This window comes from Neovison vison, chromosome 1, assembly GCF_020171115.1.
Source record: "Neovison vison isolate M4711 chromosome 1, ASM_NN_V1, whole genome shotgun sequence".
Lineage (NCBI taxonomy): Eukaryota > Metazoa > Chordata > Mammalia > Carnivora > Mustelidae > Neogale > Neogale vison.
Genome location: NC_058091.1, coordinates 9,538,253 through 9,564,807, shown reverse-complemented (window position 1 = coordinate 9,564,807; position 26,555 = coordinate 9,538,253). Strand labels below are relative to the sequence as shown.

Here is a 26,555-nt window from a genome sequence, read left to right as displayed (position 1 = left end):
TCCTAGAACTCTGCATGCTTCTGGAAGGGAACATTTAATAGAGATGTTCAAAGGCTTACTTACCTTTTAAGAACATAAACCCCTTTTCCGTCGTAGATCACAATTTTTGCTTGTCTTTAGAGGCTCTAACTCTGAAATGCTCCTAATCTATGAAAAATCTATGTCCTTTCTAATATTCAGATTTTACCCAGTGATGGAAAAGACCCATTTTCTTGTGGAAATTCAGTGGCTGACCAAGCCTTCCTCGATTCTCTCTCAGCAAGTACAGCTCAAGCCAATTCATCAGCTGCCAACAGTAACAACCAGGTGAGCCTCCTGTCTTCTGGCTGGACTGAGAGCAGCACATCTGTGAGGGCTTGTGGTGCGTTCTTGCCGGTGCCATTCCCTGACAGCGTAAAGTAGCTGGTAGAGGTCTGTGTGGCATTGCTGTGGGGCATTAACAAAGAACTTGCCTGTTACACTGGCTAACGCCTGTTTCTAAAGCTGATTATGAGAGAATGCAGGGTGTTCATTGAGAGCTGCTTCTAGAAGTCTGGCATGATATGAACATAGACACTATGAGGCCAAGCAGGGGGAGGAAAGGCAGGGTCCCATACTCCCGCGATGAGTGTCAGAGCTCCGGCTGAAACAGGAAATGACTTCTCTGACCTTGGCATGTTTCCTACACTCTCACAGTCGCAGGGCAGGTGCACATGGCCGCAGATCTGGCGCTCAGTGCTCAGTACTGCCATTGTGTTGCCTCTAGGAAATTCACAATTGTGGAACGATTTGAGAAGAATACACTGAAATTCGGCATTAATTTTAATGAGAGTCTGACCAGCTTAGATGACTTTACCTAGTTCAGTTATTGTTAAGTGATTACCTTGGGTGAGCGGCAACAAGGAAAGTCAGAAGATAGAGAGCAAAATGTTACCACTTCCTGCATCTTCAGAAACAAATGGGCTTTAGGGGATGTTATTTCTTGATATTCTTTAACTACATAGAAGGTTTTAAATTATGTGAAGCCTCACGGTCCTATCACTTAGTAATTATTTGCTTACAGAATGTTTATATTTTAACCATCCAAGAGAGTTTATCCAAGTGCTTTTACCATATATTAACTGCAGATTTTATACATTTTTATTTATTTTTTTTTAAAGATTTTATTTATTTGAGAGAGACAGTGAGCATGAGTGGGGGGAGAGGCAGAAGGAGACAGAGAAAACACTCCCCGCTGAGCAGGGAGCTCTGACGTGGTGGGGGGTGGGGGGACCCAGTCCCCGAATCCCAAGATCATGATCTGAGCTGAAATCAGATGCCTAACCAACTGAGCCACCCACGCGCCCCGACTTTATACATTTTTAAATAGCTTTTGGTGGACATTAGAATAGAATAAGCAAAGGAATCAGCAGAGGCAAGAGGTGGAAGAACACTCATCCTATCTTAACTCAGGGACCTACACCTGCCACTGTCCAGGATGGACCGAACCACTCTGACCACAAGTTCACCGTCCGGCTCTAGTCTTGGTCTGTTACGAAGCAGCTTCCTCGGCATTTAAACGTAGCAGCAGGGACCGAGTAACTTAAGTCAAAATGTGTTTTCTTCCAGGTTATTTAGAAAAAAATAAAACGAACTTTTTGAAGGTGGATTTTACTAATCCATTCTAATGTTAAATCTAACCAGATCCTTTAAAAGCAAAGAAAAAGTGAACTAAAACTAGAACTAACAAAATAGAGAAAGCATGACCATAATTAATTAACTGAGCATTTGGATTTAATTTAAATCAAGTAAAAAAAAATTTTTTTTTGAGCAAGAGTAGGTGGGGAGAGGCCGGGGGAGGGAGAAAGAATCCTGAGCAGGCTCCACACCCAGCGCAGAGCCCTGTGTCCCACAGCCCTGACATCATGACCTGAGCCAGATCAAGAGTCGGGCGCTCAACCGACTGAGCTATCCAGGGGCCCCCTTCTCAAGTAAAAACAATTTTAATAGCCATCTGTGCTTTCAGTAATTTGGGATAGAAGAAAAATTTAAATAGGCCAAAATGGTGATATGTTTATAAATACCATGAAAAATGTCACGAATGAGAAGCCAGGCAGGCATTTTTAATTGGTGGCTTTTCAAAATTTTGCTGTCAGGTTTACTCATTCTTTCATTCTCCCAATGTCAATAGGAAAATGCTATTTTTGTTCCAGAGATCTGCCTCTTGGGATTTTCTCATTGCCCCGGCAGTATGTTCTCTCCCAGATGTCAGTTTTACTCGGAGGGCAAGTGTGTCAGCAGGACCCGCTCTGGCCCTCCCGGGTCAGGCCCCGCAGGGCGCACCCCCTTGCCCCGCGGTGCGCCGCTCACTCGGAATCAGCGCGCCTGCTCGCCCAGCGCCGGTTTTCCTGAATCTGGCCTTCTCCCCGCACAGGCAAGCTGCAAACAGCCAATACACATAAGAAAAGACTCATTTGTAGAGGCCACTGTTAAATGGCCAGAGAATTAAATTGTTTTAAGGCCGAGTTGTGAGGGAAGGCACGTGCAGGTAGCGCTCCGTCGCGAAGCTGGGGGAAGGATGAGTTGACGAAGCTTCTGGAAGGCAGTCTGATAACGGGTGTTCGTACTGAAAACGCGCACACTCTCTGACCCAGCAGTGGCTCGCGGAGCTGGGAACACAGCCTCGCGGGCAGAAGCTTCGCCGCGTGCGGTTCCGGCAGCGGGAGGCTGGGACACGCGGGTCACACAGAGGGGCCTGGCCAGGCAGACCCCGGGGCCGCCACGCAGTGGGGAGGCAGCTTCCTGGGATGCAGCGATGTGGGCGTGTGGTGGTTTCCAGAGGCACAGCACTAGGGATCGTGTTACCTCTCCCGGACTGGAGCATACACACGCCACAGACGCCAACTGCAGAATATTCAGGAACGAATCATCGAATTCTCAGTGTTTTCTTACTCAAATACAGATTCTGAGTTGCACGAGGACCGCCCCCGCTGCGCCTTTAGAAAGGCAGAATCGTCTCTAGTGGTTCGCGTTGGCTTCCCTGTTCCTTCTCTGTCCGGGGTTTTAGAGCCTCAGGGGTGACCCACGTGGGCGGCAGGGCGACCAGCTCCTTCAGGGACGTGTGGACAGTTGTCCCTGTCTGGATTTGTGCCCGGTTCCCCGTATTGAAATCACGCCATCGCCTTTGTTCTGAAAAGCAGCTCACGGTAGATCTTTCCAAACCTCCTCCGTGGCTGCCCCCAGATTGTGCGTTAATGGAAGGTTCTGGGAACCCAGACGTTTCCTCTGGAGGTTTGGGAGAGGCTTTTTCTGTCTTCATCAGATGCCGCAGGAACCCCCGAGCCGGCACCAGCTGCTGCTCTGTGCCCCGCGCCGCATCCCCGTTCCCTGGGAGGCTCGGGTCTCGGGCTTGCAGCGTCCTCACCCCGAGCTGCGCGCTCTGCCCTAGGGCCGGACGGGGTCACGGGCCTGAGCCTGGGGGTCACATGTGGGGGGACAGGCCGGCTCCTCTGTCCCAGCCTCTGGAATGGGAGAATTGGACCCCTCGTAGGAAGTGCTGTCAGCACACGAGAGACCTTCCGTAGATACTTCCCCTTCCGGCCTCCCCGCCGCCCTTCTCCAAGGGGGTCTTCCCGAGGCCTTAGCTGGGTTCGCTGCAGCCTTTCTCCCTCTCCCCCAGCCACAAAGACGTCTCTCCAGTTTGCTGCATTCCTGGCTTCTTGTTCTGGCCTTTCCCCCACAAAACTGGCTTCTCTTTCTCACCTTCCCGTGTCATTTCTCTGGAATGTTCTTGCCGCCCTGCTCTCGTTCCTCTGTGAGACCCTCATGGGGACGGTTTCTCACGGACCTGGCCTACGTTCCACAGATGGGGAAGGGCAGGGAAGCATGGCTTCTCGAGCCAGGACTCCCGCTTCCGTGTGACTCGTCGGGCCCCGTCACTTCTGTGCCTGCAGGTCCTCATCTGGAAACTTCCACAGGGCGGCAGGAACACACAGATGGAGAGACGGCTCCGGAGTGTAGGGAGCAGTACTGGGTACTCAGCAGGGCTTCGTAACTGTTTGGTTTGGTATCCTAGATGCCACTGCCTCTAAAACAAGACATTCAGTGTGTCAGCTGTTTGCTTGAGAAACTCTTGGGGCTGCCCCATTGCCTCCCGAACCAAGTGACCAATTGCACATGTCCAGGGAGCGACCTGTGGGATAGGTCATCGTCCTGTCAGTGATCGGGCAGACCTGGCCACGGTGCATGGTGGGGAAATCATGTAAGAAATTCAGCTGCACTTGTGTGACTGATACTTTCCCAACCTCGGTGGTATTGCTCTGACTTCCCAGCATGGCCCCATCCTTCTGCGTTGGGCTCCAGCCAGACGGGCCCTTCTCCAAACGTGCCCCGTGCTAGCCGCCCTTGACTTTGCATCTCTTGCTCTCTCCTCCAAGAAGAACGGAATGACTCGTTCTGCCTTTCAAGTCTGCACAGCCCCCAAGGTTCAGCTCCAATACTGCGCCCCTTATGAAGCCTCGTTTGGTCTTTCCTTCTCTCGATTCCCTTAGCGCTATTTCTGACTCTTCCAGCAAATTGTTTGTGAACTTGCCAGCTTGGTGAGAAGCAGAGATTTTTGTCTTATTTTTCCCATTCCCATAACCCGTAAGAGGCGTCGCACCTAATCGTGTTCTGCACACGTTGGAATGGTGTGATGGTGTCGTTCTTTCCTAAATCCAGCAAAAGTATATCATGGTGGAAAATATTACAAGATGTAGCTTTATGTCCCAAACAGGACTTCGTGCTATTTTAAGACTTCGTGCTAACAAAATAAGTCAGCGCTCTAATACAAATATTTCCCACTTTTTAGGACAAATTAATAAAATAAGTTTTCATTCCCTGTATTTAATTCATTCAGCCTGAATTCTGTCAGGAGAGGTAGTGTTGTTCTCAACATCGGCCTAGGGCTAGGAACCGTCTTAACACCACTTCTGCCGTCTGCTGGTTTACCCAGTCAGAAGTGGTTCATTCCCTTACAGGAAATCCACTGGGATTGCTAATTATTTTAAACCATTTAGATATTAAACAAATGCTCAAAGCTAAGTGGGTATTTAGGGAAATTACATCTTTTTATTCAGAGATTTTCAGTGTAATGATATTTGTTATGAAGGACTTTTAATTGGTTAAGGGGTAAAGAAGGCAACAGTAATTTTACGTTGGAACTACATTTTGCTTTCTCATTTCTAAAAAAAAAAAAAAAAAACATTTTTAGGCCACTTTAAGGCTGTCGTGTAATTCATTTAAAAATAAATCAGCAAAGGAATGCTTTACATGGGTATTAAGTTTGCTTGTTATTTCATTATCTCAGATAAGATCTGTAATGCCGTAGACTTCTCACGATTGCTTGTTGAGATTTCCTCTTTACAAAGGCCTGTTGGAAAGGTTCTCTCTTTGTCCGCACCCCCCAGACGAACCCCTTTTAAAGGGTTACAGGGCTTTGTAAGGAAGGCTGTAGACCTCTGTCTAAAGGATTTGCTGACATTTTTCTCTAGAACTGCATCAGGCTAGTGATACTAACTTTCCATGCTTTTTAATCCGGGTTCCTTGCTTTGAATAAGACTGCTTTATGCGTCTAGGGAACCTTTCCAACCTTTTGGTACACAGCATGTACCAAAAGTACATGCTGTGACGTTCATTGTTGAGGGTGGTTTGTCATTGTTGTTTGTTTTTGTCTAACAGGAAACAAATGACAAAAGGGAGGGTTTGTTGTGTTTTTTACCTGAATATTGCTTTGATGAAGGGCCAGTGAGCATTGTTACAACACAGCCTGTCATCAGAGATGTCCATACGCCCATCTCGTGGCCTTTTATTAGACCCATCTGGAAGCTGCTCGTAGCATCTTCCTGTTTGGGACATAAAGCTACCTATTTTAAGACTTTGTGCTAACAAAGTAAGTCAACACTCTAATACAAATATTTCCCACTTCTTAGGACAAATTAATAAAATAAGTTTTCATTTCCTGTATTTAAAAAATAGATACCTGCGGTTGACACCGATGGGTTCAGAATGTGAGTTAACAAAGGGTTTGTTAAACCAGTTAAGCTTTTTGGGTCATTTCCAGTCAGCACAAACAGGTTTAATTGGTTCTTATGATCTAGACTCATTTTTTTAAAGAAAGTACAAGTTTTATATTCTGACCAGTGGTTTTGTGAAGATAGTACAGGTTCATCTGAATTAAATGAATTACAGTTAGATAATACCCTTTGAGCAAAAGATCTGTAAAGAACAAAACAGGAAATTTTGCATATTCTTCTACAGTCTAAGTGGAGATGGCTGGGCTCTCTACATAAGAGAATTTTGTGCTGTCTGTGGGCCCTTTTGAGGAAGAGTTCAGTGTTTGTCAGGAACTGTTGAATGTTCTTGGGCATCACAGTATTTGCTTTCTGCCCCTACCTTCTGACACATTTGGCACGTGGCCATTACGTGTCTGATGGAAAAATGTCAGCTAAAGACTTTGATGCCCAGTCATGCAGATGAGTTGTCAGAACAAAAGAAGAAAAAAAAACATAAATCACCTCAGTCTTCACAGAGCATGCAACTTTCTTTTCATTCCTGTAGCAAATTCCTGGACAAAGTCTTGCCCTGGAAGGGAGGAAATTTGTGGCTAGAAGCTTCCATCTGTGCTTCCAAGCAGGGAACCGTTCATGAGGGTGTAGTGGAAAGAGAGGCCGTGGCCGGCAAGCCAGTTAACACCACATATGAGCGTGGGACGGAGGCGCTGCAAGTGATCCCTTGTGTGGTGACAGGGAGAACCTTCAGTTGCTTCCACGGCCTCTCCCCCAGGGTAACAGTGTGAAAGGTAGGGAGCCCGTGAGTCGGGCCGCCTCTTCCCTGGAGGACTTACCAGACGGTGTGGTCCGCACTGACCTGTGCTGATGGGAGCGTCTCCTCTCGGGAGCCAGGTGGGCAGCCGGAGCTGTGAGCACCCACCGGCTTCCTTGAGCCGTTGTCTGTCCTTGGTACTCACGTTTGCTGGTTTGGCAGAAAGCAGCCTTGATGAAACATGCGTGTTATCTTTCTCATTAATTCTCAGACCTCAGTCACCCTCAGTGTCCAGCCTAGTGTGGGAGGACCCGCAGAGAAACGTTGGCACCGTTACCCTTCTCGGCGTCTTGTCCCCGTAGCTCCCATGTGGCCGCTCTCGTAATGTCTGTGGCCGCTGTCGTAATGTCTGCAGCCAAACTTGTCCTTCTCAGACCATGTCTCGGCTGCTTCCTGGGAGACCAGTGGGTGAGCCAGATCTCACCACTGTTATCCGAATAAGTCCCTGCCCTCTTGTCGGAAGTAGCAGTGTGCTTCTTACTGGTCCAGGTACCCCCAAAGACGTCCTGTACTTAGCAAAATAGGACAAAGCTAGAGCCTGTCATTTTTATGCACTAGGGTTTTTATTTTCTTTAAGAGCAGTTTCTAACTAGAATACTTTATTATAATAGAAGCAGTACGTATGCACTGTAGAACATTGGAAAATTGGGGCTAGACAACAGAAAAACACCACGTCCCCACCATTCCCTACGGTTTACACCATGGCTCATGCCTTACTTTCCCTGCTGAACATGGTTATCCACGTGTGTACCCATACGAGACACATACAGGACATGCTGTTTGTAGCCTTTTGAAAGTTGGCATTCCTTTTCAGTAAATTTTCATCTTACATAACAGCCAGACCAACTTGAACTTCCCCAGCAGACCCCAGAATGTCCTTTACAGCTTGTTTAGGAACTGGCGTTCGGTGTAGGGCCAAGCATTATGTCTGGTTCTGTCTACTGTGTCCCTCACACGTCTCCTTTCTTTTCCAACACAGCCCCTACTTTTCTGTTCTTAGTAGGTTTTCCTGTGGAATTGCTGTCTTTTGGATTTGTCTGGTGATTCCTTTGGTATTGTCCAAGTTGTTCCTCTAGCCTCTGCCTGTCGTATAAATTGGAAGTTGAATCTAAAGGCTCAAAGGAGGCACAGAACATTCTGGGCAAGAGTATACCATAGGGATAATGTATATTTATGCTACATCACATCAGAAGATGCCGCTGGTCAGGTGGAACCGTCTAGTCATGGCCTCTCCGTGGGACCAGAGGGTAATCTGTCTGCTGTGTATTCAGTGCTGTTAACCGTTCACCTCATGGTTTACCCCCAGCTGACATCCTTGCCTCAATCAGTACAGCGATTTCTTCCACATTTACTGAGCGGCTTTCTTCCCTAAAATAGCACTTTTCCTTTCTCTGTTGGAGCTAGTTAGCCACCTTGGAAAACTGTTTCTGCTGGAATTTGGCCCCACAGCTGTCCTGACCAACCGTGCTGGTGCGGCCATCGATTAGCTTCCTGGGAGTGTGTCCGTTAGGACGCCGTTCCGAGCCCGTGAGAGCCTCCGGAGCACACACCTGAGACTTTTGCTCCTGCGGGCATGGCCTGGCCGGCTGCTCCTGCCCAGCTCTGGGCCTGCCGGGCTTCACGGCGACACCGTCCCCCCTCCATGCCAGCCCAGTGGCTTGGCTCATTTCATGCACCCTGTGGTTTTGAAAACACTCGTTCAGCATCTTAACATTTTGGAAAGCTTGGCTTTGTGTTTCCTCTGGAGTTTCTTCCTTTGGCTGTGTGACGTGCATGACTTTGTTCACCCCTTCTGTGCTGCCTGGGGTTATTTTTGGCGCTTCAGGATACCGCGATGTGACAGCAGCGCTCTCCGGAACGTGCACGGACTATCACCTGCTCCCCCACAGCCGGGACTTGGCTTTTGCACGGAAGGCTTGTGAATGAACAGCATGCTAGAATTTTCTGGTGGCCTTAGCCCTGTCACGAATTTGCTGTTTCCAGTTAAAAGCTTTGGTATGCTCTTTTTTTCCTGCATTCACTGAGCACCCTTTTTGTTTTAAGGTGGATATTTTGGCTCAGATTGGTTGTATTGAAAGTCTCAGCCAGTCACCACCTTCCTCATCTTCTCCTTCTCCTACCATAAATAAGGTAAAATTCAAACCGGAACGCAAGAGGAAATGAACATTTCAAACTCCTCAGAGTGACCCTTTTCCCCAAGCGAGGTGATAGTTTCAGACGAAATATCTTACCGAAGGCCTTCCTGGGGCACGGTGACCTAGGGGTGGAACAGGTAGGGATTGGAAGGGCAGCTGGGATTCGCACCTAGGGGAGCTTGTCACCGAGGCTCGGTGGACAGTCTGTTCCGTGGACAGTGAGCGCTAATGAGGGGTTCACAGAGTCAGGAGCTGTTTGATACCATAAAGGGCAGGCAGGGAAGAGGATGGAGACCTTGCAGAGGGAGAGAGGAAGGAAAGCCAGAAGAAAGGAGAGAAGAGGCCACTCCAGGTTTGAAGCCTTGGCTCAGAAGCAGAATGGGTTGTCTGGCCAAATGCAGGTGGTTGGGGCACAAGGGTTATTGGGATCGAGGACAAAGGAGTCAGAGGCCACAGCGTCATTAAGCCAGGTCACCTTTGCAGGTTGTTACAGGAGGGGTTGGACTTCAAAGGCTCTGGCATCTAGCACCCAGAAAATGTTTGTGCCAAGCACCCCAAGAAGGGGTACTGGGGATCGAAAACAGAGATGTCAGAGACCAGTGCGTGGCAAGGTGGGTTCAGAGGAGGGAGACAGGCTGTGTGAGCTGCTGCGGGTTGTTGGTCTTAGAGGGGGAGGGGCCCTGGGACTCAGTAGAGGCCATCTGAGAGTGAGAGCGAGCGAGTGAGAGAGAAGCCGGTGATCAAAGCTGGAGAGCTGGCCAGTGGGCCCGGCTTTGAAATACTTACCAGCAGGAGTCACCTCGCAACAAGATAGAGGGGATGTCCCAGGGAAAACAAAGAAAAGGAAGCAAATAATTACTAGATTTGCCTACAGGGATTTCATAACATAGGTGGGACCTGAGATCATACAGATGACCAGATAATACCGTTACTACAAGCAATTTATAAATAAAGTTGTTTTATTTATTTTTACCCTAATTAATTTTTTAATAAATTTCATTGATTTATTTTTAAATTTAAGTATAATTCACGTGAAGTGTTATTTTAGTTCCAGATATAATGATTCAGCATTTCTGCACATTTCTTTCTGTCCATCTTGATCAGGCTCTCAATCCCTTCACACAGCTCGCTGGTCCCCTCCCCCACCTCCCCTCTGGCAGCCACCAGTTTGTTCTTTGTAGTTAAGAGTCTTTTTGTTTGTCTCTTTTTCCCTTTGTTCGTTGTTTGTTTTTTTCTTAAATTCTGTGTATGTGTGACATCCTATGGTGTTTGTCTTTCTCTGACTTACTCACTTACTATTATGCTACAGTCCATCCGTGGTGTTCAGATGGCAAAAATCACTTTTTATGGCTGAGTAATATTCCCCCCCATGTGTGTTCTTTATCCCTTCATCTGTGCATGGACACGTGGGCTACAGTAAATAATGCCACAGTAAACATAAGGGTGCATATATCTTTTCAAATCAGCGTTTTCGTTTAAATACAGTAGTTTTCAAAGGAACCATCTTTTGTTTGTTTGTTTTATGGATACTTCCTCTGAATAGTTCACATCTGATTGTTTCCTTGGTGTTGACGAAAACCTTTCTCTGCTAACATTGTAGTCTTCATGTCATAGCAGTGCTGAGCGTCACTCCTGTTCTGCGTTATAACCCTCTGTTCCCTCTCTGTTTCCCTCATGTAACTCCCACCAGCCTTTCCGAATCAGAGGCAGGCTGTCTGGTTTCGAATTCTAGCCTGAGGTTTCCCAGCTGGAAAGAGGTAGAAGCAGAATGTCAGACCGGCCGCCTGACCAGAGCCCATGCCCCCACTGTGCTGCCCTCGGCCCGACACTTCACGGCGGGACCCGCTCAGTCGGGCCTGGGTGGAACTGCTAGACAAATGAGTGCCTATACTCACTGTCCTCTTATTGTCCCAAATTTCTGTACTTTTTGAAGTTCTTATTCTGAAAACCTTACAGTTTAGAGTTTGGAGGGTACAGGGTATATACTGGTAAAAAGGGATTCTTCTAAGCGAAGTGTGCTTGTCAGGCCCTTAGCACGACTGCCTCCATCTACAGAACCCACGAGAGCTCCTTGTGCGTATCACCGTGCGGAATATTCGAGAATATCACAGGCATCTGGGTGAAATGTCCTTCTGTTGGTATTCGACTTAGAGCCAGTCACTAGTAACTTCACTCTTTTTCTTGAAGATAGATGTTTGAATGAATTGTACTTCACATGTAAAACATAGACTCTGTTTTTTATGGTTCTGGTGCGTGGCAGGCAGTTATCAGCACATCTGTCAGTGAAGAATTTTTAAAAAAAAGCCAACACAATAGTATTCTAGAGCATTAGATATATTAGACAGTTTGGGTAACTTTCTTGCAGATTCCCCTCTTTCTTTGTTCTTCTTCTTTTTTATTTTTTAAACTAACACTGGTTTTTTGTCTTTTGGGTTTTTTTTAATGTGAGAAAGAAGACTCAAGGGGAAAATCTGCTATTCCATGTTCTTAGATAAACAGATTCAATACTGAAATTTTTTAAGGCACTATTTGTTTCCCTGATTTTATCTGTAAGTTTAAGGTGGTACAAGTAAAAATCAACACATTTTTCAAAATTTGACATTCTAATGCAAAAGTTTAGATTGTTTTACTTTTTAAATTTTTTTTTAAATTTGTAAAAGATTTGATTTATTTATTTGATAGAGAAAGAGTTACAAGCAGAGGGAGTGGCAGGGATAGGGAGAAGCAGCCTCCCACTGAGCAGACAGCCCAACAGGGGGCTCAGTCCATGAGCTTGAGATCACAACCTGAGCCTAAGGGAGACACTTCACCAACTGAGCCACCCAGGTGCCCCTAGGCGGTTTTACTTTTAAAACATTAAGCTGATGCTAAAGTTCATGGGTAAAAATAAACCGATAAAAGATTTATGCTAAAGTACTGATGCTGTTCTATCTAATGGGCTCGCAAGTCACTTGGTACTTGTACAAATGGATTCCTAGGAGACAAGAAAGAGCCCAGATATAGGTCCAAGGACAGCCTACGAGTAAGGTGACATTTCAGTGCAGTGGGGGAAAGACAGATTTTTCAGTAAATGGTGTTAGGCCAACAGACTGATGACAAGAAAAAATTGAATCAGATTCCCACATTATTTCCCCCACCAAAGTAAATTCCAGGAAAATAAAAGGTTTACAATTTTAAAATCAAGGAAATCCAAAAAAAAAAAAAAACCCAACAACAACTGTAGTTACCTCAAGTGAACGGGGCTGGGGGAGAAGTGGGCTGCAGGTTCTCTTACCATAATAGTCCTTGTAATTGGGCGCCATGTATTGTCTTTTCCAAGATTTTATTTGTGCTGTTAATAATTAAATGGTTAAATTACTTAAAGGAATAATGGGCACAAATATTTTAAAATGAGTTTTGGAGCATGGCAGCCCCTTTTACGCGTGGCAGAACCTGTTGGCAAGTCGGGGGGAGCGTAGGAACGGAACTGTCAAATGGGGCTGCACAATTTCTTTGGCGAGCAGTTTGACAAACTCTGTCCGCTGAAAAAGCCCATCCTCATTAGCCCCCCAGTTGCTCTCCGGGGATTTCAGTGGTTGTGTTGGACACGTGGGGAAGGATGTGCAAGGAGGCGCGCTGCGGCGGTATTTACGGTAGCGAAACGCAGCAGCACGACCCGTGCTGGCGCATCAGCATGTGCCGGGGGAGCTGTGGGGGCTGCAGGCGGCGGAACAGGCCACGGGAAAGAGCCACGGCAGCCGGACGTGCTGCTGGACCACAGAGGACGTGTCGGGCCACCAAGTGGGAAAAACGAATACAAGTGCAGAGCACAAATGTTTAAAAACAAAAAGGGCCCCTGCTTGTGGGAGGTTCGATGCAGTATCTAGAATTTCGTTGGTGGTAGTTGTCAGGAGACATGACTGGCAGCCTGAGCGGCAAGTGTGTTTTTTCAAGGGCGTACGCACCCTTTTATTCTGCTGGCGTTTGGGTTTTTTTTTTTTTTTTACTGGGAAGGTGGGACTTTTCCATAGAAAAATTAAAACCGAGCCAAAATACAGTGGATTTACCCTAAAGCAGTTCAGGTGAATAAAACAGATCCTTCTCAGCATGTGTAATGGCAGGAACATGACTGACGTGCAGACAAGACACACCTCCCGTGTGATGCCGTGCCCGTGCGTTTGAAGAACCCAACGCAGTTGTTCATGACCGTGGACTGTGACGTGGAAGGACGGTCACAGCCGCAGGAATGGCTACGGTGCAGAAGAGTAGTTACTGGGGGAGGGAGGAAGAAAGAGGGAGTTGGGCGGCCCCGTGTCCTAGTTCCGTTGTTACTGGTTGTCAGGTTCCCAGGAAGCAGGGCAGAAGGTTAACATAAAAAAAAATCAGGTTGATGCTGCTCTTTCTGCTTTCCTTAACTGTTTATTTAAATGGAAATTTTATTATTTAAATTTTTAAAATTGTTTTAGGGTCACCTGGGTGGCTCAGTCATTAAGCATCTGGTTTCAGCTCGGGTCATGATCCCTGGGTCCTGGGATTGAGTCCTGAGTCAGGCTCCCTGCTCTGCGGGAGGCCTGCTTCTCTCTCTCCCACTCCCCCTGCTTGTGTTCCCTCTCTTGCTGACTCTCTCCCTGTCAGTTAAATACATAAAAGCTTTTAAGAATATATTTTTTAATTGTTTTAAACTTATCTGTTTTTTTTATTAGTGTTATGTGATTTCTTCTGAATTAAGTAATGATTTTGAGACAGAACAATTATTGTTCCTCTCTCTCTTTTCTTAACCCCTGACAACAGGTCAGCAGTGGCAATGACCCCTGGTCAGCCTGGAGTGCTTCCAAATCTGGAAACTGGGACAGCACAGATGGCTGGGGGGCCAAGCCAGAGGGGGCTGCGGCCCAAAGAAACACCTCCAATAACTGGGACACTGCCTTTGGTCACCCCCAGGCCTACCAAGGACCAGGTGAGGAAGAGGGTTCTGCTGTGATCAGGCCCACCCTGAACTTGGTTCAGGATAGAAGGGACTGGGGAGGGCATCCAAGTTAAAAATAGAATTTAATCAGGGGTGCCTGGGTGGCTCAGTCAGTGAAGTGTCTTCCTTTGGCTCAGGTGATGATCCCAGCCAGGGTCCTGGGATGGAGCCCCCCCACATTGGGCTCCCTGCTCAGCAGAGAGTCTGCTTCTCTGCCTCTGCCTGTCTCTTCCCTCAGCTTGTTCTCTCTCTCTCTCTCAAATAATAAAGAAATAAAATCTTTTTAAAAAAATAAAAGATATTTTAAAAATAGGGGACGCCTGGGTGGCTCAGTTGGTTAAGCGGCTGCCTTCAGCTCAGGTCATGATCCCAGCGTCCTGGGATCAAGTCCCACATCGGGCTCCTTGCTTGGCAGGGAGCCTGCTTCTCCCTCTGCCTCTGCCTGCCACTCTATCTGCCTATGCTTGCTCTCGCTTCTCTCTATGACAAATAAATAAAAATAAAATCTTTAAAAAAAAAAAAAGATATTTTAAAAATAGAATTTAATCAGAGGAGTGCTCTCAGCTGCCCTTGTCATTATTAGCAAACCTAGATTTCTGGACCCAAATGTGGGTAGTCGTTAATTATAATCTGTAGTCCCAGTTCCGTGATCTGTCGTGGAGTCGCAAATGCTTGCGGGGGGCCAGGTTCACAAGGCAGGAGAGCAGAGCAGCCTATGGCTGCAGGAGAGAAGGGGCAGCCCCCCTGTCACCAGCGGAATGATGCCAGTGCAGGAGACCCAGCCCGTGGTCCTGGACCTCCACGGTGCCGGAGACTGGTCATATCTGTTTCTATGTCCTCTTCCCACTCTAAAATCTTAGCAGCTGACACACATTTGTTTTAACACCTTGGGCCCAAAAAAGGTGTTTACAGAGCGAATGTGATTTATCACCTGCTGGTTTATGATCTCTGACTTAATGGTTTTACCTTTTCCTGAACTACCTGTTTTAATGGAAATACAGAGGCAAAAAAGGAATTTATAGGTGGGAAAACAATTCAGGGATTAAGAGAAAGGATGTTCATGCCTGTTCTGAAATTAAAGAAAAAGACAGATATCCGCCCCTCATTTTTTTCATGACTGGTGTGTGAGCACATCACACGGAGAATCGACTGTGCTGGTGGCTCCCGCTCGCAGCCAAGAGCCACGGGCCAGTGGAAGGACTGCGAGCTGACTGCCAGCCCCTAGTTCTGTACCAGCTCGGCCCCGATCTTCCAGTACATTCTGTTCTTTATCATTTTCATTTTGGCGTCTGTTTCTTGGCTTCTTTTGATGGCACCCCGAAGGCAGAGATCCCAGGGCATTTTTCTGCCTAATAGTAAAAGGACACATGAGGTCATCAGGGTGGGAGACAGAGGCGCAGGCCGCAGGAGGAGGGGGGAGGAGGGGAAGCTGGTAGCAGCGTGTGCATCGACAGACACCAGCGTTCGAATAGAAGGATGCAGTCTGCCGATGCCCCCTTGTCTCATTTCTTCTCTTCCCCTTCTTCCGCCCCTCCCCTTGTCCTTCCCTCACCTGTATTAACCTTGGTGTTAAAGAATTCCTGGGAGGCCTGGGTGGCTCAGTCGGTTAAGCATCTACCTTTGGCTTAGGTCATGACCCCAGCTTCCTGGGATCAAGTCCCGCATCTGGCTCCTTGCTCAGCGGGGAGCTTGCTTCCCTCTCTGCCTGCTGCTTCCCCTACTTGTGCACACGTGCTCTATTAAATAAATTAAATTAAATTAAATTAAAAGAAATCCCCATCAAAAATGTATTATCTGCCCTCCATCCTTCCTCCCCAATACTCGTGATATTCATGGGTATTTGATCTGCTTATTTACAGCTTTATACTGAGAGTTACCTGTGCGCAGGCCTTGGCTTGTGTATCCTCCTGGGAGCCGCCTCTAGCCTGTGCTTCCCTGGTTTTGGTTACCCTGACAGCCTCATTATCTAATGTGTCTTGTGCATGGAAAGGCAGACTTTCTGGCTGCAGCCCAGCGCTGATTGGAGAGCCAGCGCGCTGCATCTGCGTTCTAAGCCTGTGCCACATCTTCTCTCCATCGAGCTTTCATTGGCTGATGCAGTCAGTAGTCTTAGCAGAAAATGAGTGGCTACGTATTTCTTTTGTTTTTCTTCACTGATGATCTTCTGTGCCCACCTCCAGCCACCGGTGACGATGACGAATGGGACGAAGACTGGGACGACCCCAAGTCTGCCGCTCCCTACTTCAAGGACTCAGAGGCAGCAGAAGCAGGGGGTGCTCAGCGGGGCAACAGCCGAGCCGGCTCCTCTTCCATGAAGCTGCCACTCAACAAGTAGGTTTGGAGGGCAGAGGGGGGTGCCGAGGCGCCTCAGTCAGTTAGGCATCTGGCTCTGGCTCAGGTCATGATCTCAGGATCCTGGGATCGAGTCTCACCCATTTCCCATCTGCCCCTGCTCGTGTGCTCTTCCTCGCTCACTCTCTCAAGTAAATAAATAAAATCTTAAAAAGTAAAATAAAATAAAAAATACAGGGTGTGGGGGAACATGAACACGCAGAAACAGATGGGAGATCCAACGAGGCTTTCCTCTTTTCAGGAATCTGTGAAGTTTGGGGTGTCGTTTGATCATTTCTGTTTGGCTCTTCGCTCTAGAAGCTGATTGAAAGAATTTTTTTTTCATTTGAAAGTGAAGTATTTGTTGTTTAATGATCTGCCAAATACTGCTTTTACCTTTGTCAACTCCCTGGCACATTGAGGTCTCATTACTGACACAGAAAAGCTTAAAAAAAAAAATAACAACAACTCTCCTTTCAATGTCTTCCTGTTGGTTGCTCACTTACTGTGGGCCAGACGTTGTGCAGAGCGGCTTCTGTGTGCTGTCATGTGACCCTCATACCCCTCTGTGGTCCTCTGTGTTCACTGGGGAGGAACTGAAGCCCAGAGCGGTTACGTGTCAGGGCTTGCACAGGCGGGAAGCGATCTAGTCAGGATCCCCGTCCAGCCCGCCATGTCTCAGCTACTGTGCCTAATGTGTGGTAAGACTTTGTTTTCACTTCGATTCCGCTACGATTTAAAACAAGAAGCGTTTGGGCAGTACTTGGAGACACAGTGCCTGACAGGGGCGCGTGTGGGAAGGGGTGAGTGTGGACAGAGGACCGTGGGATTCCCCGGGGGCAATCCCGCATGAGTGTGTAGTTCACACGGTGTAGCTCAGAGGAGACATGCTGTATGACTTCCCTAGAAATTCTCAAATTCCCTTCTTCCAACAGCCTGCTTAATGGAGTTTTTCTAAAATCACTACCACTATTTGTCCATGTTCCAAGTCCATGATTCAAAGCAGGAAGGACTGCTCATCTGTGTCTGGGAGCAGTTGTAAACAGAAGGCTGTGTACCTGGCTGTCAAGGTCTGGGTCTAGATCTGCACACGGAAGTTTGAGTCCCACCAGTTCCCCTCAGTAGGTTTACGTAGCATCAAATGATTAGATGAGCTGCCTTGTAGCTACACGTTCTTCCTCCTTCTGTAGCCACTTCCTTCCATTAGGTATTTTCATGCTCAGTTGCATGCATAATAAAATTAGTCATTCATACTCACTCTATCCTGTTTCTTAAAGTGGAAGGTGAAGTTCTCAGTGTGGTCTGCAGTGATGTAAATAAGTGTAACTGCAAGTGCATTGAAACCCGTTGTCCTGTAAAGTGTTTCTCAGCCCCATTTTGAAAACGAGGAAGCACAGACTCTGAATGGTGTGCATGGCCTCGCCTTCCCGGCTGCTTAGGGGGGCTCTGGCTCCTGCCGGACTCCTGCCCCTGCTCTCCCTTGCCTCCCCATGCCCTACACTCTTCTGCTGTCTTCTGCTGTATCATCGTGGGGAAGTGGGTTACCCGTTTGAGCCTCAGCTTCTGCATCTCTGAGTGAAAGGGGCTGGCTTTAATTCAAAACTCTCTCTAATCGAAAATTTCAGTTCAGGGCCAAACGAAATCAGAGGAATCCTAAATTGACCCAGAACCTCTTGAGGCATCCCTCTCTCTCTCTCTTTCTGGTGCTGAGAGCTGTTTAAAATCCTATGGTTCATTCTTTATTATTATTATTATTATTACTATTATTTGACTAGACTAATACACAAATAACTCACTTGTAGCAGTCGTAAAAATTTTTTAGCAGTCGATCCATTTTACATGACAGCCGTAGTCCAGTCATGGAGCATAAACCTTACACTAGAGGAGATTAGAAATTGAAGTGTACTCGAGCATTAAAAGAATCCGTCTTGATAATACTGAAGGAATTAATAAATTGCACTGCAGTTCAGTAACTATTAAATGAGTTGGTCCTAGAGGTTTGCTGTGATCCATAAGGATACGGAAGGAAGTGTGGAATGGCGCCTCTGCACTCAGAAGCTTGCAGTCTAGTTGGGGAGTTGTCACTCTGTGTAATCCCCACATTTTCCCATCAGTGTTCTCTAGCAGAAGTATAGGTTCTTTAATAAAACGTTCCAGATTAGTCCTTCCAGCATTTCATGTATTCCCATAACTCCTCTGGGTCCCGGAAATACAGATACTTTCTCTAAAGTGCTTCCAGTCTGCTGTACTGTGCAAATGGCTTATGGTGATTACGCACGATAAATGACAGAGCCGAAGTGTGCTCAGAATGATGAGGAAGCCCAGAGCTGTACGTGAGGCTGTCAGGAATACTTTCAAAGAGATGATGGCATAACTAGAGATTATTTTAATTTAGGAGTACATATACCAGGCTCTTCATATAACACCTTCATTTAGTTCCCTCGTTCGTTTAATTCCCTTATCCTCGTAAAAGGCAGGTCATATTCGTCCCGTTCCTCCCATGAGGAGCCTGGAGCTCTAAAGGTCACGTAGCTGTTAATTGTGGGAGTTGGAACTCAAACCCAGGACTGTTCAGCTCCGAGACCCCTCTTTGTTCTCTCGTGTATGAGCCCTGTCTAAAGACTGTCTAGGGAGACGAGGGTAGAGGTAAGTCGTTTGAGGGTGAAGGAAAAGGCAGGCCCCTGAAGCCATCACATCGGCCTTTAATTTGGGATATGAATGAAAAAGAAGTAGTGTCGCTGGTTTTTTGTAGAAACGATGCTTCTTTTTCTGTTGTAGGGATTTTGCTTCCTGGGGGTCTTTTTTTCCTGCTTATTAAAAAAAAAACTAAAACCCAAATTAATCTTGTCCTCTTTAGAAGTAGTGCTTTGGATGGCTGTGTGTTTATCCCAGCTTTTCTCCAGTTTTAGAATGTGCGGGGGTCTCTTTACTAAGGGGGACACTGGTTTCCTTTTGTGTCTCATAAACCAGTTCTGAGACGAGTCTAAAAGAAAATGGCACAAGTGCTTACGAATAGTGACGGTTTCTCTGGGATAATTGTGGCGTCCTGGAGCGAGTATGCTGGAAAGTGGCTTTAATTTGGATCTAGAAATGCTGGCATGTGGCCACTGCTCCGTGTGTTCTAACGGCGGTGCTGGATGCTTTTCTCCCGTGCCCCAGGGGACAGTTTTCTAGGCCGCCCTTTACGCTTTGTGGGGCGATAGAGTGTTTCTGATCCAGTTAAGCAAACAGCATCCATAAACATCACACCTTCTGGAGTCAGACTGTCCTCTTACCAGATAAAGCTTAATTAAATGACTAATTGGCCATCGGACAATCTGATTACCTTGGGTTTCATTTACCAGTTTCCTAGTCCTGATGCATCTGAGAGGCAGAACAAGGTTAAAACTGTTGCATTAAGTAAAGGTGGATGAAAGTCGTAGAATTCTAAAAGGAAAGACGGAGACTCACGGGCATTTATCTTCATGACCAGATTTCCTGGATTTGCGAAACCTGGAATGGAACAGTATTTGTTGGCCAAGCAGCTAGCAAAACCCAAAGAGAGAATTCCCATCATTGTAAGTTTGCTCATTTTTGTTTCCTTGCTTCGTTTCTAATTAAGCTCTTTTATACTATCTTAAAGCTGAGAGGGTTATTAGTCTTCTGGAGGGTTTTGGTAACACATTTGATGATATGTATTCGTGTTGTAAGAGTACTAAAGATAATTAGCACCAAGGGATGCCTGTCATTGTATGTAGATATTTTTAAATTTCTATCTCTGAGACTACTAGTAATTGAACTAATCACATCTGTAGTGTGTAGTCTTTTCGTAATTTTTCTTCTCTGAAGCGTCTTGATGTTATCTTTTACAGGCTGTTTTCCTACCAACTCTGTGTATTTAGTAAACCCAATTCAAATATTTAGGTTTCTGTCCGGGCAAAGTATGTGTATATTATCCAAATAAGATGCCCTTCCCACTGGTAATGATTAGTCTTTTCCTCCAGTAAACCAGCTGTCAGGTCACAGGAAGGAGCGAGCAAATAAAGGCTAGGAGTTAGTGACACTGTAAAGAATCTCTCTCTTAGAATAACTTGATTATTACATACTATGACACAAGCTCTCTGGGTTCACCCAAATGTTGATTGCTGATAGATTTGCTTTCTAAGCATTATCTAGTGCTGTATTTCCAGATGAATCCTGGAGAAGAGAACTCTGGCTGTCTTTGGACCCTAACGACTTACCCCTGTAACTCTAGGGTGGGGGCGGGGTTGAGTGTAATCACCACAGGCCCAAACAAGGAGGAGGAAACATCTGGTCTTACTCTATAACCTCTAGGTCCTGGGAAATTTGATAAAATGCAAAAATCACACTGGATTTTTTTTATTATTACTTGTTCCTACATTTTGAAAAGTTGGGAATTTTTTTTTAAACTAGTCCTTCATCACATATAACTAGACAACTGGACTGGAGAGGGGGGAATTGTGTTCTGTCCTGCAATACCACGGAGGAGAGGGAAACAGAGCTCTCTTCTCCACGGCCTGAGATGTCCACATGGAGAGCTAGCAAGTGTGTCTCTAAATATAACATTATTAGGAACAGAGAGCATTCATAGAATTTTTCAAAGAGCAAGAAAGACCGTCCAAAGGACTTGTAGTCCTAACAAGAATCATTTGATGATTTATATCAAATGTATTATTTTTCCATATAACAAAATTAACTCTCTCTGAAACGTTTTTGTAGGTTGGAGATTATGGCCCAATGTGGGTCTATCCTACCTCTACGTTTGACTGTGTAGTAGCAGATCCCAGGAAAGGCTCCAAAATGTATGGTCTGAAAAGCTACATTGAATATCAGTTAACACCTACTGTGAGTATCTGAGTTACCAAAAACAGACTCATGCTTGCTTTCCTAGCAAAAATGTGCTTTTTCTTCATTTTCTGTAGTTGGCATTGGTAACGTTTTCTTCTCTTTCCCTTGTATTATAGAACACTAACCGATCTGTAAACCACAGGTATAAGCACTTTGACTGGTTATATGAACGTCTCCTGGTTAAGTTTGGGTCAGCCATTCCCATCCCGTCTCTTCCAGATAAGCAAGTCACAGGTGAGTGCGCGTGACGCTTAGGATGACAAGTAACGAGACAGTGGGTAGAGCATCTGTCCTAATGTAAATCAGTAATGAATTTTCATCTTCTGGAAGAATAAGATGTGCGAGTTTGGAAAATACTGTACATCCGTATATACTGTGTATAGGATATACACCTAATAAGAACATTCCATACAATTTTCCGTCAGAGTTCTTGTATACAATCTTAAGTTCTAGGGAAGTCATTGTGTCATCCTTCCTACGTGATGTCCTATGAAAGAAATACGTGAATTCTTTAAATATGAAAAATAACACCTGGGAAAATAGAAATGATCCAAATAGCCTGAAAGGGAAGTAAAAATATCTGATCCAAATGATGCTGTGCGGTCCGGCCCTGTTGCTCTCATTGGAAGTAGGGAGGCATCAGGTGCAGGAGCCACAGAGCCTCTGGGCATTAACGTAAGAAGTTGCCAGATTTTCCACTCAAGTGTTTTGGCAGCTATTAGTATCTAAGTGTTTTTGTTTCTCATTGATTATGACTCCGTCCCTTTTCTTATTAAAGTGTCCTGTGTGCCTTGCTCCTCCTGCCTCACGTGATCCTCTGGTAGATAATTCACAGCCCCTGTAAACACAGAGTATTTGTTCCTGTCTGCTTTGAGAAGTGTCGCGGGTTTGTTTTTTTTTTTAACCTCCAGCCTTGTATAACACCTGGAATATCAGTACTCAGGGCTCAGTGTGTTTGTCTTGGAATTAATATGGAAAGAAGCTGAGCTTTACTGGAGATGAGGAAGAGTTTTAATACGGGGCTAGAAGATTTGCAGCTAAATGTAACTAATAGGTATAGAGAGTCAAGGCCTAAAAGGTCCGCGCTGGAGGGGTCTCGAAGGAAGAGCTGACCCAAGCCCAGAGTGTGGACGTATGGGGTCCGTGAAGGAAGGCTTCTTTCCTGGGGGTCAAAAAGGACAGAGGGGGCTGAGTCCTCACTCAGCGGGAGCTGAGGTGGTTGTTGGAGAGCAAGTCCAGCAGCCGATGGCCGAGCCAGCTCCAGACGCTTCCAGGGTCATGGAGACGGGTATCGCCTATGCACTGCTGGTGCACGTCTCAGGGCTGAGCCGGTCGGCAGGCTCTGCTCCACACTGCGCAAACAGGACCTGGAATCTGATGCCAGAGCTTGAACGAGTTCCCTGAGGATAAGAACGCCAGTCTCCTTAAAACTTTACTTTGTGCTTTACTTTGGTGTATGTTTAGGTTTCTCTGAAATTTTTTGAAGTTTTGTTTTTACAGAAGTTGTTTCGGTTGTGGCTTTGTTTTGTTTTTTCTGGAAAACTTGTCAAAAATTCCAAACTGTGCAGAACCAAGTGGGGGTGCCTTGCCCAGTGGCTGACACAGCCTGGCCGTCACCTGGGGTGGCTCCCCATGTCCCTCACGGAGCCAGGGCGGCCGGTGTGACATAGATGGGTCGCTGCTTCCTTCTACCCCAGGCGCTCACTGTCCCCCCGGTTCCCATACTCACTGTCCCTCCTTACTGTTCGACATCACAGCTTTCCTTTGGCAAATTAAAGTTGATTTCCATGAAGACTTCAGTCCTGCCTTTCTCCTTTTCAAATTTCTGTCCGTTTTCCTGAATTGTACATTCTTCTCTATCAGCTTGATGAGCACAATACGTGCTTCGTGGTGTCCGGATAAACAGACGAATGAGCTGCTTGAGGGTTGTAGGGATTTCTTCTGTCTTTTAGGCTTTAATACATTGTTTATTCTCGATCAAGATAACTCAGGGCTACTTTAAAACATCGTAGAGTCACAGATGTCCCCCCATACGAAGGTTTGGGTTGGTTTTTTTTTTTTTTTTCAAGTGCAGGCCTGAAGCCAGGGGGGTGTCACAGAAAAGCGAGGAAGCAACAGCCACTCGGTCTGAAGAAAGTTGAGCTTTGATTCACTGACTGGGATATGTGCCGAGGAAACCGAAAAGCACAGAAGCCACTTTATTTCTCCCTTCTCTCGTTTGCCTCCTGCCTGTGGTCCCCACAAGATCGTGATTATATGAACTTGCCTCTCACTCACATCCTGCAGAGAAGAGAAAGGAAGGCCAAGTAGATGATGTCATGGTATTTCTGTGGACTGGATAATCAATCCATGAGAAACTCCCAGCTGGTGTTTTTTATTTGTTGATAGATTTTATTCTTTGTGAAATCATATTGAATGAATCTGGTTTTATTCCTGGGTGCAGACTGGTATACACACAGATTTGGTGAAAACCTAAGATGAGTTGGAAATGGGGAATCAGAAATCCCTCTCTTCTCCCGACCTTCTTTCTAGTTCTCTGGAACCTGATAGGAAAATCCTAACGAGCACAAAATAACTATCTGAAATCAGAGTTTGGAAGCAAACCAACAATGTCAGAAAATTTTTCAGGAATTCTAAGCATCATTGATGAATTAGTTAATTTCAGTTGATGAGGAGGTTATAATTATACTCTTCACTTTCTTCTGATTGGAGAATTGAATGTGACCCAGGATCGTGCTAACTTACTGGGTCTTCTCTGCCCAGCAGATGGGTTGTCTTCTTTCCAAGGGGGCGAAACTTTGCTTCTTCATAGTTTAATCTTCTGTAGCACTTGATCTCTCTCCCTAGGAAGTGCAGAAATTGAAGTGTTTGAGTATACAGGAGTGACCAGACTCGGCATGCTGTTCATGTGATACCTTTTAAGTAATGAGTTTTTGCTGAGTGGATCTGTAGTGCTCTTCTCTCTAAAAGAAATCTGTGCTTACTTGTACTTGTAATTTCTAAAGGAAAGACCAAATTTAAAAATCTGTAAACGTCTGTAGAGTAAATGCATTCCTTTTGGTGTATAGTGTTGAGTTTTGACAACTACCACTATTCTTAACACGCATCACTATATGCAGCCATCACTGCCCCCAATTCCCTCAAGCTGCCCCTTTATATTCAGCCCCTCCCCCAGATCTAACTTGTGATGTGCTTTTCATCTCTGTAATTTGCCTTTTCCAGAGTATTAGTATAAATCCAAGCATATAGACCTATCTCAGGAAGCCAGAAAAAATCTCAAACAACCTAACAATACACCTAATGAGTTAGAAAAGAAAAGAACAAAGGCCAAAACCAGTAGAAAAAAGAAAATAATACAGAGCAAACATAAATGAAATAGAAACTTTAAAAAAAAAAAAATGGACCATATCGATGAAACTAGACCCTGGTTCTGAAAAAATACCAAAAGGAAAATGGCAGCATCTTGTATGTAGTGTTCTGGTGGTGGCTTCTTTCAGTTGGCATCATGCCTTTGAGGGTCACGCATCTTGTGTGTATCTGTTTATCCATTCACTCACTGGAAGACATTTGGGTTTCCAGTTTGGGGCATTTATAAACAAAGCTGCTAGAAGCACTTACATACAAGTTTTTGTATGAACATAAGTTACCATTTCTCTCAGGTAAATACCTAAGGGTAGAATGACAGGGTCATTTGGCAAGTGTATGTTTCACGTTTAAGAAATTGCCAGACTAGGGGCGCCTGGGTGGCTCAGTGGGTTAAGCCGCTGCCTTCGGCTCGGGTCATGATCTCAGGGTCTTGGGATCGAGTCCCGCATCGGGCTCTCTGCTCAGCAGGGAGCCTGCTTCCTCCTCTCTCTCTCTGCCTGCCTCTCTGCCTACTTGTGATCTCTCTCTCTGTCAAATAAATAAATAAAATCTTTAAAAAAAAAAGAAATTGCCAGACTGTCTTCCAGAGTGGCTCTACCATTTTGGAACCCCCACCAGCAGTGGGTGAGAGTTTCGGGGGCTCCACGTCCTAACTTGTACTTTTTGATAGTGTCAGTTTTTCTCTTTTCTAACAAGTCTGTTAGAAATCATTGTTTTAATTTGCCCTTCTCTTGTAACTAACCGTACTGAACATCTTTTCATGAGTATTTTTCATGAGTATCCTTTCCCTTCCATATTTCTCTGGTGAAGTATCTGTTTAAATCTTTTGCCCATTTCTCTTTAGGTTGTTTACTTATTATTGAATTTTGAGAAATCTTTATATTCTGGAAACAACTCCTCTGTCATGTAATGTGATTTGCAAATAATTTGTCTGATCTTGTCTTTCTCACAACAGTGTATTTTGCATAAGAAAAGCTTTTTATTTGAATGAAGTTCAAAGTACCAGTTGTTTCTTTTATGGATTGTGTTTCAGGTATCATGAGGTAAACCTCTTTGCCTAACCCAAGTTCCTGGTGATATTTTCTCCAGAGAGTTCTGTAGTTTTGGATACGTTTTGAGTGAGTGAGTGTGTAAGATGTGAAGTATCATAAGGCAGAGGTTTATGTCACGCATTGGGGTATCCAGTAGTTCTAGCACTATCTGTTGGAGAGAGTATTCTGTCTCTGTTGAATTTCCTTTGCATTTTGTCAAAAATCAATTGAACATTTGTGTGGTTTTATTTCTGGACTGTATTCTGTTTTACTGATTTATGTATCCATCCTTATGCCAATACCACACTGTCTTGATTAGTAAATCTTTAAATCAGATAGTGTAAATGCTCCAGCTTGGTTCTTTTTCAAAATAGTTTTGGACTGTTTTTTCATCTGCCTTTCCATATAAATTTGAGTCAATTTGTAGATATCTGTATATCTCTATTTGATGGGTGTACGTACAGTTTGTGACTGTTATGATCTTCCTGATGTAGTAACTCTTCTGTAATTATGAAATGCATCCTTTTGTCTCTAGTAAAATTTCCTGTCTTAAAATCTATTTTGTCTGGTATTTATTAATATAGTCACTCTGGTTCTGCTACAGTTACTGTGTGCAAGTATCTTTTCCCATCTTTCACTTTCAGTCTGTTAGTGTCTTTTTGAGTCTCTGTCTCTTATTAACGACATTGTTGGAGCTTGCTTTTTTTGCAAGTTTGGCAACCTCTGTATTTTGATTAGAGTTTTTGGGCCATTCATATTTAATGATTATTGACCCATTTAGACTTATATTTGCCATTTTGATATTCTCTGTGTGTCTTATGTATTCCTCTGGTCTTCTTTACTGCCTTTATTTTGTGTTAAATATTTTCTAATGTGCTGTTTTAATTCCTCTAATTTTTCCACTAAATTTTCAAAATTAGTTTCTTAGTGGTTGCCTCAGTGGATGCAATACGCATCTTTCTGGAATGTCAAAATGCACTTCATATTCAATTCTAGTAGAATTCATAGAAACTTCTCTCCAGTATAGCTCTGTTTTCCTCTCTTTTTATGCTCTTATCATTGTATATTTTATATCAATAT

The 26,555-nt window shown here is 45.2% G+C and overlaps 1 protein-coding gene across 3 annotated transcripts in view; it reads left to right on the top strand.

Annotated features, from left to right (window-relative positions):
• The window catches only part of SNX9 (sorting nexin 9), a 112,533-nt gene that overhangs the window by 59,804 nt on the left and 26,174 nt on the right, over positions 1-26,555 (top strand). For all 3 annotated transcript variants that reach the window (XM_044243209.1, XM_044243200.1, XM_044243218.1), the window contains exons 4-9: positions 181-306; positions 13,725-13,890; positions 16,080-16,230; positions 19,703-19,787; positions 20,950-21,075; positions 21,195-21,312. In XM_044243209.1, coding sequence (XP_044099144.1) covers positions 181-306; positions 13,725-13,890; positions 16,080-16,230; positions 19,703-19,787; positions 20,950-21,075; positions 21,195-21,312 — 772 coding nt within the window. The remainder of the gene's footprint in view (positions 1-180; positions 307-13,724; positions 13,891-16,079; positions 16,231-19,702; positions 19,788-20,949; positions 21,076-21,194; positions 21,313-26,555) is intronic.